The 16,165-nt window shown below is 42.7% G+C and overlaps 2 protein-coding genes across 5 annotated transcripts in view; one reads left to right on the forward strand and one right to left on the reverse strand.

The window, feature by feature from the left end:
• PATZ1 (POZ/BTB and AT hook containing zinc finger 1) overlaps positions 1–1,888 on the forward strand; it is a 62,600-nt gene extending 60,712 nt beyond the window's left edge. The window contains exon 5 of one of the 2 annotated variants that reach the window (XM_043977519.1): positions 159–1,888. The gene's annotated coding sequence lies outside the window, so the exon portion shown is untranslated. The remainder of the gene's footprint in view (positions 1–158) is intronic. The other variant, XM_043977520.1, reaches the window with a different exon arrangement.
• A 6,983-nt stretch (positions 1,889–8,871) lies between these two features.
• LOC122734772 (RNA-binding protein EWS-like) lies at positions 8,872–10,865 on the reverse strand. Of its 3 annotated transcripts, none has more exons than XM_043975852.1 (2): positions 10,489–10,865; positions 8,872–10,320 (listed from the first exon to the last, which is right to left on the reverse strand). In XM_043975852.1, the coding sequence occupies exons 1-2, from the start codon at positions 10,863–10,865 to the stop codon at positions 8,973–8,975; spliced, it is 1,725 nt and encodes a 574-aa protein (XP_043831787.1). In that variant the 3' UTR covers positions 8,872–8,972. The 3 variants fall into 3 exon arrangements, with proteins under 3 accessions (XP_043831787.1, XP_043831788.1, XP_043831786.1); XM_043975853.1 differs by having other exon boundaries at positions 8,872–9,208; positions 9,560–10,865; XM_043975851.1 differs by having other exon boundaries at positions 8,872–10,865.
• Between the last annotated feature and the right edge of the window lie 5,300 nt (positions 10,866–16,165).

Raw genomic sequence — 16,165 nt, forward strand, 5'->3', positions numbered from 1 at the left:
ACATTGAAAAGAAGAGACAGTTTCTGGCTTGGTCTCTTTGCTTGGAATTGCCCAGTGTCCAGTAGATTGTCCATGACAGGGGCAAGGGAAAATGGACTGATTTTTCCACTTCAGGGCAAGCTTGGCTGCCTTTGCAGAGAAACATTTCCTTTCTTTAGCAGGTGACCAAGTATCAGCCTCGAGGAGGATGTGTCCAGGCTGGGAGCTCTGGAGGTCCTGGCCCATGGACGGAAGCTGACTCACAGCAAGAGGGGTTTCTTCATTGAAGAAAAGGACCACAACAAAATATCGGTCCAAACTTGGCCCATTTCCCAATAGATAGGTGTTTAGATAGTTACAGGGCTGAGGTGAAATGTGAAATGCCTACTCAGAGGTCGATCCTGTAAAGGGCTTTGTGTTCGAATGAGATGTAAGTATCAGCGCCCCAGCAGATTATAACAATAGCGATTAGTTAACCGATCTTATTTTAACTTTGTTCTTGTCAAATGTGGGTTTGTGACTGCTCTGTGTTTAGCATTCATCCCTTCTATGTGTAGGAGGTAAATACCTGTCCCATACCTGATTCGTATTTGTAACTCTCCCCTTTTGAGGAAGCCCTAGACATAAAAATAAGCTTTAAATAATATATCCCTTGGGATCCTAGGGTGGGAGGATTAATAAAACAAGAAGGATTAGAAATGGGAGCCTAACCCCTCTCATTAGAAGTCAGGCTCTTCCAGGCCTGTACTTAGGCCAAATCTCATGTCTGTTTTCAGAATAAAGGGGTCCCTTATGAGGGAAAAATGAGAATCCCCCAAACCCTGTGGGCCCAGCAGGGGTTCCTGAATGTTAGATGTTGTTTTAGTAATTAATATGTGTATATTTCCCCCAATATTGAACCAACTCTTCATTCCTGGTATAAATCCAACCTGGTCATAGTTTATAATCTTTTTAATCTATTGCTATAGCTTCTGCTAATATTTTGTGCTCTATTAGTTTTGAGTAGATATTCATTAGAAATATTGATCTATGATTTTATTTCTCGGACATCTCTTCCTGTTTGAGGTATCAGGATTGTCTCTTAGAAGGAATTTGGTAGGGTGCTGTCTTTCACTCTTTTTTTGAAGTTTTGAGTTCTAAATTCTCCCTCCCTGTTTTTGGCAATTTGTGCAGAATTTGAATGAATTATTCTTTGAATATTTGATATAATTTACTTCTAAATCCATCTGGTCCTAGGGTGTTTTTCCTTTGGGAGTTGATTGATAGCTTATTCAATTTCTCTTTTCTGAGATTGGTTTATTTAATCTCTATTTCTTATTCTAATCATCTGAGTGCTTTATATTTTTTGTAAATATTTCTCCATTTAATTTTAGATATTTTTCCTGACCTATAATTCAGAAAAGTTGTTTCTAATAATTTTCATTATTTCTTTATCATTTGTTGTGAGTTCTCCTTTCTTATCTTAGATACTGGCAATTTGATTTCTCTCTCACACTCTCTCTTTCATCAGATTAACTAAAGGTTTGTCTGTTTTATTAATTGCCCCCCCAAAAAAATCCCATATAGATTTATTTGACCATTTCAGTAGTTTGTTTGTGTGTTCAATTTTATCTCATCTTTGATTTTAAGTATTTCTATTTTTGTATTTAGTTGGGGTGTTACGATTTTTTGCTTTTCTGGTTTATTTAGTTGCATGTGCAATTCATTGATCTGATCTTTCTCTCTTTTGTTAGTGAAAGCATTTAGTAACATAATTTTTTCTTTAAGGACTGCTTTGGCTGCATCCCAAAAGTCTTAGCATGATGTCTCTTTGTTACCCTTTAATTAATGAAATTAATCTATTGTTTTTATGGTTTGTTAGTTAACCCACCAATTCTTTAAAATTAAATAATTTACTTCCCATTTTCAGTTTTAGTGCTTCCTTCAGAAGCCCTTTGTTGATTATAATTTTTATTATATTGTTGTCAATAAAGGATGTGTTTAATCTTTCAGCTTTTCTGATTTTGCTTATTGGGTTTTTATGTCCTATCATATGGTTACTTTTGAAAGGTTCCACACAAAACTGAGATATGTATAATCCTTTATATTCCCATCTAGGAATCACCAAAGATTCATCACATCTAACTTCTCTAAAAATCCTATCCAGATCCTTAACTCTTTTTTTGGTGGGGCAATGAGGGTTAAGTGACTTGCCCAGGGTCACATAGCTAGTAAGTGTCAAGTGTCTGAGGCCAGATTTGAACTCAGGTCCTCCTGAACCCAGAACCTGTGCTTTATCCACTGTGCCACCTACCTGCCCCCAACTCTTTCTTATTTATCTTTTCTATTAAAGTTGTCTAGGTCTAAAATAGGAACTTTGAGGTCTCCAAATTAATATTGGAGTTTTTCTGCTTATTTCTCTCTGTAATTCAATCCTAAAATGGAACGCCCAAAACAGAATATATTCCTCTATCTGACCCGGTGAGAGTACAGTGTGATTATCATTTCCCAATTCCTATGTCTCTCAATGTAGCCTAGAATCATATTAACTTTTTTATCATCATATAAATAAGTAAAAGAATGAAAAACAGTTATTTAGCCCTTACTGTTTGCCAAATGAAGCTAGGTGGCTCAGTAGATAGAGCACCAGGCCTGGAGTTAGGAGAATCTGAGTTCAAATCCAGCCTTAGACACTTACTGGCTGTGTCACCCTGGGCAAGTCACTTAACCCTCATTGCCCTGAAAAAACACCAAAAACAAAAAACCAAAACAAATATGATCTCATTTGATCCTCGTCACAATCCTGGGAGGTAAGGGCTATCATTATTCTCATTTTACAATTGAGGAAGTCTAAGAGAAATTAAGTGACTTGCTCAGAGTCACACAGATTGTAAATGTCTGAGGACGGATTTGAACTCAGGTCTTCCTGAGTACAAATGAAGCTCTCTGAACCACCTAAGGAGTGATGGCCAGGTAAGGGTGTTTTGGTTTGGTAAGTCACAGGAGTGGTGAGTAGAATCCTAGGAGAGACAAATGACCTACCTTTTCCAGAAGCAGTGGTAGTGTTGAAGTAATTACTAAGTGTGGTAGGGAAGAATTGACATATTGAGCTTGTGGTCCATCATTCCCCCAAGATCTTTTTCAGATGAATTGTTATATAACCACATGGCCCCCAACCTTCCTTGTGAAGGTGAGTTTTGGGGTCAGTCTTTATATTTATTCCTATTGAATGTCACCTTATCAGATTTGACCCATTATTCTAACTCTTCATCCCTCTCAGCTTTGTTTCACTTGTACATTTGAGAAGTGAGGAGCAGCTAGGTGGCTCAGTGGATAAAGCACCAGCCCTGGATTCAGGAGGACCTGAGTTCAAATCCGGCCTCAGCCACTTGACACTTACCAGCTGTGTGACCCTGGGCAAGTCACTTAACCCTCATTGCCCTGCAAAAACCAAAATCATTTGAGAAATGGACTTTCAGTGTCTTTATTCAAACCATGGAAATGTTAAACAGCACAAACTCAAGCTCTCTACTAGAAACCTCTTTCTCAGTGGACATGGAACCATCATCTCTGTGGGTCTGATCAAGTCTGAATCATCCCTAAGAAACAGGCTTCCTGAAGATCAAGATGAGATATTTAGTCATTTTTCAATTGTGTCTGATTTTCTGTGACCCCATTTGGGGTTTTCTTAGCGAAGATACTGGAGTGGTTGCCCATTTCCTTCTCCAGCTCATTTTATAGATGAGGAAACGGAGCCAGAGTGAAGTGACTTTCCCAGGGTCACACAACTAGGAAGTGTCTGAAGTCAGATTTGAACTCAGGAAGATGAGTCTTCCTGACTCCAGGCCTAGTGCTGCCCAAATTTTGGCACTGATAGCTGGGTGGGGAGCTCAACAAAGGCTTCATGGAGAAAGTGTCCCATGATCTCACCTTTGAAGGAGACCAGAAATTCTAAGAGATGGAGCTCAGGAGAGAGGTCACTGTAGGCATGGAGGACAGCCTGTTTAAAGACCCAAAGAGAGGAAGTGGGATGTATGTGAGAGACAGTGACTAGGCTGATTTAATTCCACAGAGGAGTGGAGGCAAGCAATGCATAAAAAAATCTGGAAAGGAGCCAGACTGTGAAAGGAGACTGATGCCAACAGCAGGAATGTGCATTTGACCCTAAAGGAAATAAGGAACCACTGATGCTTTTTTGTTCCTGGATTTTCTCACGAGTATAACTTATCCATGCGATGCCTGCTTGGGGAAAGCTGCAGGTGTTTTCCTCATTGTGTTTGTTGGGTGCCAAAGAGGCAGCTGTGGGGCTAGAAGACCTTGGGCTAAGGTAAAGGACCAGACCAGAGAGTCCCAGCCAGCTACCAGTGGATCTTTTAGAAGGGGATGAGACCCAGTGATTCATGCCCTTCTCTCCTGGTTATTCTTAGGTTTCGGTGGACAGTGTGAGAGCTGCCACAAAGCCATGGCCAACTAGATATGGAAAAACCAAACAGAAAACACAACATGGGCAAGGAAATTGCACCAGGACTTTGTAGAGATTCTAGACTGGGGTGGGGACAGCACAGAGGGATGTTGAGTAAATCATAGAGAGTCCCTGATGATCAGGTTTTTCCTGGTAATTGACCAGGAAATCGTGGCTGTAATAGATGTAATAGGGGCAGCTGGGTGGCACAGGGGATAGAGCACCAGCCCTGGATTCAGGAGGACCTGAACTCAAATCCGGCCTCAGATACTTAACACTTACTAGGTGCGTGACCCTGGGCAAGTCACTTAACCCTATTGGTCTCAGTTTCTTCATCTGTAAAATGAGCTGGAGAAGGAAATGGCAAACCAGTATAGTATCTTTGCCAAAAAAAAAAAAAAAAACAACAAAAATACCTAAATGGGGTCATGAAGAGTTGGACATGACTGAGACTGAGCAACAATAAATTTGTCAGGCACTGTGCTAAGTGCTGGGATACAAAAAGAGGCAAAAGACTTCTCTACTCACCATCCCTGGATTTTCTCAGATCAAATCACCCCTCCCTGGCTGCCCCTTCCCTTTATAATTTAAGTTCCTGGAGGAATTGTTTCATTTTTGCATTTGTAACTCCTAGATTTAGCACTGTGCCTAGCATATAGTAGGTGCTTAATAAATGTTTTTTTTAATTCAACTGTGATTTTCATGAATTCTATAAACCAAAATGTATAAGCTAATCTGCCATCCAGGTTGTGATCAATCATAGTCCAGAAATTCCTTCTCATTTTATTTCTAGAGACCAGTCATATTGATTCCTTAAAAAATATTCTATAGGTTCACCATCTTTGCCCTCCTGTACCTCAGATTGCTGATTTGTCTCCTCACCAGCAAATGGTATTTGCCATTTCAGAGGATCTAGGAAATAACTTGGTTACGTGTTAAAGCCCAATATAAAGGTGTGGTCACTACTATTCTGGCCTTTAACATGGGGCAGCTGGGAATTTACTCAACTTTCCTCAAAGCCAAAGAATTGATCCTATGACATCACAAGAGCATACTGTCCCAGCACAGGTGTAGCCGGGGCTCCTCAGGCTTCATTCTCCATCTAGATGGAAATACCAGCCACACTCTTGTGGGGAAATGAGGAGGGGGACCTCAAGGGGCATGGCATGCAACCCGGACCCCACTTTCTCTATTTTCTGAGCCTCCTTTCCATGCTGTTGTGGAGTAACCTTCTCTCGTTAAATGTTAGACAAGTCTACCAAGGGTCTCATTTCATTCTAGTATTGCTTCTGAACCACTGGCCTGGCCCTAGACACAATGTGAGTAATTATTGCCACACTAGACTCTAAAAATGATGTCTTTCTATATGCTCTGCTGGTTATTTACTCCACATGGTTATTGATGTCTTTCTCCCAAGCCACAGATTCTTCACTCAGGGACCATGAAATTTGTAAGGGGCTAAAATTCTAGCTGTACTGTCTAAAAATCTAATGAGAGGTCGCCAATAAATTAGAAGCTTTAGCAAGAGTTTAGACATTTTAAGCATTTATTAAGGAGCATAAGAATTTGGTGAAGAGAGAAAGAGGCCTAGATTCAGCTATTTATCTCAGGGAGCCAGTGTCCAGGGCCAGTGCTCAAATCCAGCCTCAGACCCTTAACAATTACTAGCTGTGTGACCCTGGGCAAGTCACTTAACCCCAATTGCCTCACCAAAATAACCCCAACAAAAAACCAAAAAAAAACCCCAAACATTTATTAAAGCATACAGGTATTCACATGGAGTTCAGAAAGTTAAGAAAAGGCCTATCTAGCCTAGAGTTCCAGCCTGGTCTGGTTCTTCCTCAAGTCCTCCACCAGGAGCCTGCTTCAATCAGGAACTCTCCAGCAAGCTGTTTGTGGAAGCTTTTTATAGGTCTGGAACAGAGGCGGTCCTTACACACTGCTTCAAGCTAATTGGTTGGCATCATCCAAATCCATTGGTTTTGAAGGTGTTCTCAAGTTGAGTTCACAGTCTAGCTTCTAAAGCCAGGTGTGATTACAATCTAGTTAACTTGAAGTAGGCTAATCAGCAGTCAATCACTCTCACTTAATTCAATCAGTTTAGATTAATCTCCAGGTGGGCCTTTGAGAATCTGCTAAATCCCATTATTTTATCACATTCCCCCTCTTTTCCATAAGAAACACGGGGTGTTTCCTTGATGAAACAGTAAAAAAATAATTAAGTCTTTGGAAGTCTTTTCTCAGATGATTCTTGGGATGTCCTCTGGGTGTAGTTGTGGAATGGAAGTCTTTTCAGGTGTTTCAAATGTGTAGATGCTGGTAATCAGCCAGGAAAAGTTTCCTACAAAATTGAGCTTAACACAACTTTAAATAGCTTTGCCAGTAATCAAATCAAACAATGAGAGTTCTCAAAAACATGTCTAAAGGAATTCAGAATCTTAGTTGTTATATATGAAACATATAATAAAACAAAAATTGAAACATTCTCTAAAACTTAATGTTACTACACTTCTCTAAAACTTAATATTACTACAGTCCCCCCCCCCCCCCCGGGTAAATCGAGAAGACAATTGTGATATTAAGAAAATAATTTTTATCTTTGTTTCATCACTTTTTGTATCATCTGCCTAATTATCCTCATGCCATTATGAGAAATTATAGAATCTAATATAATTGGTAACAGATGTCAAGGCCAAATCCAACACTGTATTTATCATGACATCTGAGATAATTCTGGGGATTACCATAAAAGAACAGAGAAATGATGGGATATGAGCATTCCCACACTTGAACAATATATAAAGCCCATGCAGTATGCCAGGCTTAAAATAGGTAGATGGAATATATGTCCATGCCACCAAACATATTGGAGGAAACTGAGTCAGGCTTAATCAGATGCATGGGATTGAGACATCCATGGCATCAGGCATATTGGAGGGGGAATAGAAGCCAGGCGTAGAATGAGATGGGTGGGATGAAAACTTCCAGCCATCTGTACAATATTGTGGGGAAATGGAGCCAAAAGAAACCAACCTCAGCTCTTGCCAATAGCCATTCTTTCGGCCTTTCCCAAGTCGGTGCAGTACCTGGACTTCATATGTGTCTCCCCTTCTGTGAGAGTTCGGTGCCTGCTCTTGTATGTATTCCTCTCATGAGTGAAGGCAATTAATGTCTTAAATGGTAAGTTCCCATAATGCAAGTCTCATATGGATTTAAAATTTGAGGATAATAATGATCGCAAAAAATGTGAACTTGCTTTGACTCAGAATATAAGTTACAATATACAATAATTCCAAATAATATTTTTTTGTAAAAATAGTATTTCTATAATTAATTTACACTTGTCATGGTAATCAATTTACCAAAGAAATACTTTATATAATTTGATCAAATAATCAGTTGGAAAACCAAAACACAATCTTAAAAGAATGAAAATCTCTATGAAAACAAACTTATACTATTAATGTCTTTTTTTTTTTTTTAAGTGAGGCAATTGGGGTTAAGTGACTTGCCCAGGGTCACACAGCTAGTGTTAAGTGTCTGAGGCCGGATTTGAACTCAGGTACTCCAGGGCCGGTGCTCTATCCACTGCGCCACTTAGCTGCCCCGTTATTAATTTCAAAATGTAGATACAATGGCATAAAAAGGAAACCTTTATGTAACATTTGAACTGACATTATTTCTCTGAGTGAATTTAGAGCATTTTTGATTTTGATATCTAAAATCTCCAGATCTCATATTAATATATTGCTGTCTACTTCTGCATTTTGGCAAAATATGTCCCAGTTTATGGCAATAGAAGCAGATTCTTGAAATATGATGATGATAAAGTTTCTCTTGTTTTTCTTCAACCTCTTTATTTTCTCTTTTATAATGCCAATGCTTTATAAAGTTATTAATTAAAGGCAAAAGCAGGTAAAGATAAACCAAAATAGAAAATCCACTAAAATGAAGCATTAACATGATCTTATCCCCTGTTTGTCTGATTAACCAGAGAAAAGCAGGTACTTAGGAGATACTTAGGTACTTAGTGGGTAGAAGAAACCCAATTGAAAATTTACCCAATGTGAAGATCAGAAGGTTGAGGGGTTCAGCAGTCCCTTTGTGGTTGCCAAACTGTGATGTTTAAAATCTAAATTGTGTGATCGCCTTAAATTAGAAGCTTTAGCACCAGTATTTTTTTTTACGTTTATAAACATTTGGAATTTTATTTAAAAAACAAAACAAAACATCACAACCATTAACATTGTTACAGTTAGTTCTCCTGGGTTGCCACACAATGATATTTGAGCATGCTCACAACAATGGTTTCTCATTAGTTTATTAGTCTTCATTAAACAACCATCTTTAAAAGAAAGAAAAGAAACTCAGGGCACTACCATTTAACTTGTTTTGAATGTTTCTCCACAAATGGTGAAAAATACTAAAGTACAGACAAGGAATAATCATAATGTTGTGGCCAACATTATAAATATGGGATTATAAATTTAAAACATTTTCTGGTTTAAAAAATAAATCTGGTAGTAAATGCAGCTCTGCGGGGTTTCTGCGTCTAGTAGGGCCGGTCTCTGTGCTCCTGACGGTGCTCACGTTTATCCATTTTTCCAGGTCTTCCACAGCCTCCTCTTCTGCCTCCCATTTGCTCCATGAGGGGTCCTCCTCTCCTTCTTCCACCAAAGCCTCCTCGACCCATTCCTCGGCCTCCCCGAAAGCCGCCTCTGTCTCCACCTCGGCCTCCTCTGAACATACTGCCAGGCCCTCCGTGGTCCATGAGGCCACCTCTCCCACCTCTCATGCCGCCAGGGCCACCTCTGCCCCAATCACTGCCTGGAGGTGGGAAGGGTGGTGGGAGAAATCCCTCTGGCTTGGGGGCCTTACACCGATTACACTCTGTTCTCCAGGCAAAATTCTGGTTTCCACAGCCTGGATTAGGGCACTGCCAATCGCCTGCTCTGTGTTGGACATTTCCTCCTCCTGAAGGGTTTCCTCGGGAACCCCTGGGTCCTCTTGGTGGAAAACCTCCCCTGTCTCCTCCTCTGCCTCCCATTCGACCCATGGGACCTCCTGGCCCGCCTGGCCCTCCAGGACCTCCTCGGAGTGGGGGAGGCATCCCTCTGCCTTCACGGGGTGGCATGCCGCCTCGCACGCTGTTCATTGGAGGTTTCTTCCGAGCAAGAGACACTTTGAGTTTGCTGCCTTGGAAGTCTTTCCCACCAAACCATTCTACTGCAGCCTTTGCAGTAGGTGGGTCGTCATAGGATGCTGTGGCATCTCCTTTGGGTTTTCCGGTTTCCTTGTCTAAGTAAATGTTTATCATCGGCTGCCCAGTCCTTTTGTTCATCTTGACAACCCCACATTGTTTGAAAAAGTCTGCCAGCTCGTCAGCAGTCACGTTTTCATTCAGTCCCTGTTCATAAATTGCACTGTTTTCGGAGTCTTCATCTGGATCTACAGGTGGGCCTAAGTCAAGGTCTGGTCCTTCTTCCATAGGTCCACCAGGCTTATTGCAGCCACCTGGCTCTCCAGCGCTGCCCATTCCACCGAGTCCTCCTCCTCCCCGCCCACCTCTGCTCATGCCTCCATGATCAAATCCCCCTCTTCCCCTGCCCCGGTTATCAGGGCCACTCATGCTCTGGTTTTCTCCAGGTCCAGAAAAGCCTCCAGACTCCTGCCCATATACACCCATGCTACTGGGATGGTCCTGCCGGAACACACTCTGCTGCCCGTAGCTGCTGCTCTGTTGGCTATATTGACTTGGAGCCAGGCTGTAGGATCCAGTTTGGGGGGGATAACTAGTGGGGGGCTGCTGCCCATAGCTGCTCTGCTGCCCGTAGGTATTCTGCTGGGAGTAACTGCCCTGATTGTAACTAGTTGGCTGGGTAGAAGAATAGCTGGTTGGAAGATAGGACGGAGGTGCAGTGACTGGTTGCATGGGATAGCTGCTGGGCACCTGTGGGTAACTGTAGTTGCTCTGTCTGTACCCTAGGCTGGGCTGGCTGTAGCCTGCTGTACTAGATTGAGGCTGACTAGTCTCAGCGGGCTTGCTACCATCCTGGGGTCTTGAAGGCGAGGCAGTTGCTGGCTGCTGCCCGTAGGTAGGGCAAGCAGGCTGGGTGCCATATGCAGACTGGGCTGCATATGATGCCTGGGTAGTTGTAACTGTAGTGGTGGTGGCATCGTAGGCCCCTGTCCCATATCCTTGGACAGGCTGACTGTAAGCTTGAGGTACAGTTGGTATAGTATAACCTGTTGGAGGCTGTCCGTAAAAGGTGGCATATGCAGTCTGCCAGTATGTTGCAGGTGTTTGAGCCTGTGTATAGCTGACATCAGTAGGTTGTCCATAGGTTCCATAACTTTGTTGCCCATATGCCTGGGTGGTCTCTGCATATCCTTGAGCTGGCTGGGCTTCAGCTTGACTGTAGGTACTATAGTCTGTGGACATCATTTTCTCTCCTTCCTCGTTCTCGTTCTCTCAACGTCTGTCTCTTTTAGCACCAGTCTTTATGCATTAAATATTTATTAAAGCATACAGGTATTCACACGGTGTTAAGAAAAGGCCTATCTAGCCTAGAGTTCTGGTCTGGTCTGGTCTGGTCTGGTCTGGTCTGGTCTGGTCTGGTCTGGTCTGCTCCTTCCTCAAGTCCTCCGCCATAAGCCTGCTTCAATCAGGAACTCTCCAGCAAACTGATTGTGGAAGCTTTTTATAAGTCTGGAGCATGGGTGGTCCTTGGTTAGCGTCATCGAAATCCATTGGTCACTGGCCTTGAAGGTGTTCTCAAGTTGAATTCACAGTCTAGCTTCAGAGAACAATACTTTCTTAAGGGCTTAAAGCCAGGTGTGATTACAATCTAGTTAACTTGAAGTAGGCTAATCAGCAGTCAATCACTCTCACTTAATTCAATCAGTTTAGATTAATCTCCAGGTGGGCCCTTGAGAATCTGCTAAATCCCATTATTTTATCACAATATGAAGTCATGCAAAACATATTTCCACTTTATCCATGTTGCAAAAAAAGGCAAGAAAAATAAAGTATAAGAAATTATGAAAAAAAGAAAAAGAAAACAACAAAAAAGAAATTATGTTTCATTCTGCACTCTGAGTTCATCAGTTCTCCCTCTGGACAAGAATAGTATTTATCATCATGGATCCTTTTTTGTCTTGGATCATTGTGTTAATCAGGATAGCTCAGTCTAGAACACCTAGTAGTAGTATTCCTGGGTCAAAGGGTATGCAGTTTTATCAACCTTTGGGAGTGCTTTCAGATTGTTCTCCAGAATGGCTGGAGAAATTTGCAACCCCACCAACAGTGCATTAGTGTTCCCATTTTTCTGCATCTTCTCTAGCATTTATCATTCTCTTACATGTTAGCCAGTCTGAAAAGTGTGAGGTGGGGACCATTAAATGACTGGTTCATTTGCCTCCAAATGGTGCAGCTTGGAATGTTAGCCAATATTTGGAACTTCTAAATCACAGCTCCTCTTCTAATTTGCCCAGAGTTTCCCAGCTACTAGGAGTTTGAGTCAGGTCTTCTTAATTATAGGCCCTGGGCTCTACTCACTGTACTGCCTAGATGCCCAATTCTAAAATGAATATCCAGAAAAGGACGTGAGAAATGCACAGAACCAGGCTGGCTTCATCAAGGATAGATTACACTCAGCTGATTTCATTTCCCTTTTTTTTGGGGGGGGGGTGGGGTGGGGCAATGAGGGTTAAGTGACTTGCCCAGGGTCACACAGCTAGTAAGTGTCAAGTGTCTGAGGCTGGATTTGAACTCAGGTCCTCCTGAATCCAGAGCCAGTGCTCTATCCACTGTGCCACCTAGCTGCCCTCATTTCCTTTTCTAACAAAGTTATTAGACTGACAGAATGAGAATTCATGGACATGATTTTAGCATAATTTTTCAAAGAGGCTCTCATGAAATTTTTTGGAAAAGATGGAGATGGGGGAGCTAGGCAGGGGTGCAGTTAAGTGGGCTTGGAACTGGTTGAGTGGCCAAGCCCTGAGTTATCCACAATGGTCAACGTGGCAGGAGATCTCCAATTGAGGGCCCCAGGGCTCTGTCTGATTACCAGTTCAATCAAGAACCTGAATGAAGGCACATGGGGGAAGCTTTCCACACCTGCTGAGCACACAAAGCAAGGCAGGATACCAAAACCACTGGACAACAGAATCAGAATCCAAAGAGATTGTGGTAGGTTAAACCATTGGTTGTGGTTGTCCAGTCATTGCAGTCGTATCTGACTCTTTGTGCCCCCATTTGGGGTTTTCTTGGCAGAGATACTGGAGGGGTTTGCCATTTCCTTCTCTGGCTCATTTTACAGATGGGGAAACTGAGGAAAATGGGGTGATGTGACTTGCCCAGGGTCACACAGTTAGTAAGTATCTGAGGCTGGATTTGAGCTCAGGAAGATGAGTCTTCCTGACTCTGGATACTGATACTGGCGCTTGATCCACTGCCAATTAGCTGAATCTTATTGTGTTTTTTTTTTTAGGGGTTAGAGTTAGGATAAAATATGGAATAGGAATAAATGTAAAGTTAAAAAGCAACAATACTTGGGGCAGCTAGATGGCACAGTGGTTAAAGCACCAGCCCTGGATTCAGGAGTACCTGAGTTCAAATCCAGCCTCAGACACTTGACACTAGCTGTGTGACCGTGGGCAAGTCACTTAACCCCCATTGCCTAAAAAAAAAAAAAAAAAAAAAAAGCAACAATACCCCAGTATAAGATGAGCAGGTGTGGCTAAACAGCAGGTCTGAAAAAAAATCTAGGGGGTTTAATAGACTGCAAATTCAAGAGAAGTCAGCCAGGAGGCTGATGGGAGCTGGGAGGCATCCGGAGAGGCATAATATCACAGCCCAGAAAGGGGGTGGTCGTCCCCTTGTGTGCCGCTCTCATGCATGAGCCTGTCTGTCCAGCTTCAGCTGGAATAGATTTGCTTCTAAGCACCTCATGTTAGGAGGGACCCCGAGAGTGATCTTCCAGTATTTGGAAACTGTCACCGGGAATTTCTGCTTGGCCCTGGAGGGCAAAACCCAGAGCATGATGGGGGTGGGGAGGAGGGTACATGCGCTGGCGAACTCAGACTGCTCTTCTAGTGGGACCACAGGGGTTTATAACCTAGTTGAATTAAAAACACCTGACCATGAACCGGAGGTACTGAGCCCTCTAATCCAAGGAATAATGTTACCTTGGTTATGGGGAGAGATCAGAGACGCTAGAAATGACTAAGTCGAAAAAAATTTCCTTCCAGTCTCTTCCCAATGTCCAGGAAAGCCTGTTCTTGATGAGATTAACGTTTGGCTGCCGATTTCCAGGCAGAGCTGTAGAGTAGTGGGGGCTAAGTGATGTGGATAGATATCAGGGTAGATATCAAGCATTTGTCAAGCATCTCCTCAAAGTACTTTCCTATCTAAGCACTGGGCACCTAGGTTGCACAGTGGATAGAGCACTGAGTCTCAGATTCAGGAAGACTTGTATTCAAATCCAGCCTCAGACACTTACTTGCTATGTGACCCTGCACAAGTCACTTAGCCCTATTTGCCTCAGTTTCCTCATCTGTAAAATGAGCCGGAGAAGGAAATGGCAAAGCACTCCTGGTCACAAAGATTGGACATGACAAAAACAACTAAGCAACATTTGAAGACTTCATTAATGACAAGGTGAGGCCAATAAGCAAGAGCATGGAGCTTCAAAGCTTGAAAAGACCGGCAAGTATTCACCCCTTAAGCTGCTTAAGCAAAAATGCCTGCTGGCCATTGGGGCAGCTAGATGGCGCAGTGGTTAAAGCACCGGCCCTGAATTCAGGAGTACCTGAGTTCAAATCCGACCTCAGACACTTGACACTTACTAGCTGTGTGACCCTGGGCAAGTCACTTAACCCCCATTGCCTGCGGGGGGAAAAAAAAATGCCTGCTGGCCAAACGTGGACCCAGCAAGGGATCTGAAAAGTCGAGGTGTCGGCACCCAAAAGGACCAAGGATTAAATGAATGCAATATAATCCAGCGAACATTTATTAAGTGCCTATGATGTACACACAAAAGGACCAAGGACTATAATGTGACAGATACTGTATTGGGGATACAGTTAATAAAGAGAAAGATAGTCCCTAAGCTTTGGGAAATCATGACAGGATCTCTCCAATGTGTTAGGATAATGGATTTAGCAGATATTCAGGGACCCACCTGGAGATTCAAACTGATTGAATTCGATAAGGCGACTGACTGTTGACCACTTACTAGAGTGTAAGCACATCTGGCTGGTACTTAAGGGTACTTAAGAAAGTAATTGTTCTCAGAAGCTGACAACTTTGAACTTTGACCACCTTCGGGCCCAGTGAACCAATCAGCTTGCAGACCCTCCCATTTCTGGGAGGGAAACAGGAAGGAGGGAGCGGAGGCTGCGCAGAGAGTGCACTCTCTTTTGGCTGCTAGAGATGGTGGTGGCGGCAGAGGACTTCAGAAGTGGAAGCTAGGGTTGTCAGGTTATAGGAACTCTGTGCTCAATCCTTCTCTTTCTTTTACTATCTTTCAATAAACGCTTAAAAAAACCCCTAAATTTATTTATCAGTGATTTTAGTCAGTTTCCCCCAAAACTGGGGGGACAGATTAGAACCCACATTTAGAATTTTAAATTACACACCAAAAAACCTCCAAATAATGCCATAGGATAATTCCTGGAGCTGCAGAACTCACAAAAGAATGGCCTGAGATAATTTTCTAGCCAAAGACGGCTTAGAAGGTTGGCAGGAGGGGGCCTCTGTGCCAGGGTGGGAGTGGAGCCCAACCCTGTGGTCACACTGACACAGATCCAGTCCCAGGCAGGCCTCACCAGAGAAAGAGACCCCTGGATCTTCTGAGTCAGCTGCAGCGCCAGTGTCATCTAGAACCAAGCTCAAGGTCTGGTGAGAGGGCTGAGTGGTTGTCTGAGGGGAGATTACAAGGGTCTCTGTTGGCGCTGAGGCAGAACTTGGTGTTTCACCCTTGCTGGGAACCAGGAAGTAGGCTTGAGTGGAAGTGGCCCAGGTTGGGGAGGGGCACAGGCTCCTCGGTGCTAACAATCACAGGACACAAAGTTTTGCTGCCTGGTTGATTAGCAAGTTGGCCTGGGGTTATCTACAGACCAGAACACAGGCCAGGCAAGTGAAGAACCTTCCCCTCCTTAAATCCTACCATCTGGGACCCCCTGAAGCTTCAGATAGTGCAGCCTGGAATAGTGCCCCACTTTAAGAAGAAATTAAAAGTCAGATAAAAGACAGGAAAGATGAGCAAACAGGGAAAGATGCAGGCTATAGAAAGTTTCTTTAGTGACAAGGAAGACTGAGGTGCACCCTCCGAAGAGGATAGCAAGGTCAGGGATCCTACATCCAAAACTTCCAAGAAAAATATGAATTGTTCTCAGGCCATAGAGGTGCTCGAGGTTCATGGGAAAAAAAAAGTCAACAGCTTGAAAAGCCAAATTCACCAAATGGAAAAGGAGGTACAAAAGTTCTCTGAAGAAAATCATTGCTTAAAAATTAGGATTGAGCAAATATAAGCTAATGACTTTATGAGAAATCAAGACACAATAAAGCAAATCCAAATGAATAAAAAAATAAAGGGCAATGTGAAATATCTCCTTGGAAAAAATGCTGACCTAGAAAATAGATCGAGGAGAGATAACTTGAAAATTATTGGACTACCTGAAAACCATGATGAAGGAAAGAGCTTAGACATCATTTTCCAGGAAATTGTCAGGGAAAATTGC

Source organism: Dromiciops gliroides, chromosome 1, assembly GCF_019393635.1.
Source record: "Dromiciops gliroides isolate mDroGli1 chromosome 1, mDroGli1.pri, whole genome shotgun sequence".
NCBI classification, from domain to species: Eukaryota; Metazoa; Chordata; class Mammalia; order Microbiotheria; family Microbiotheriidae; genus Dromiciops; species Dromiciops gliroides.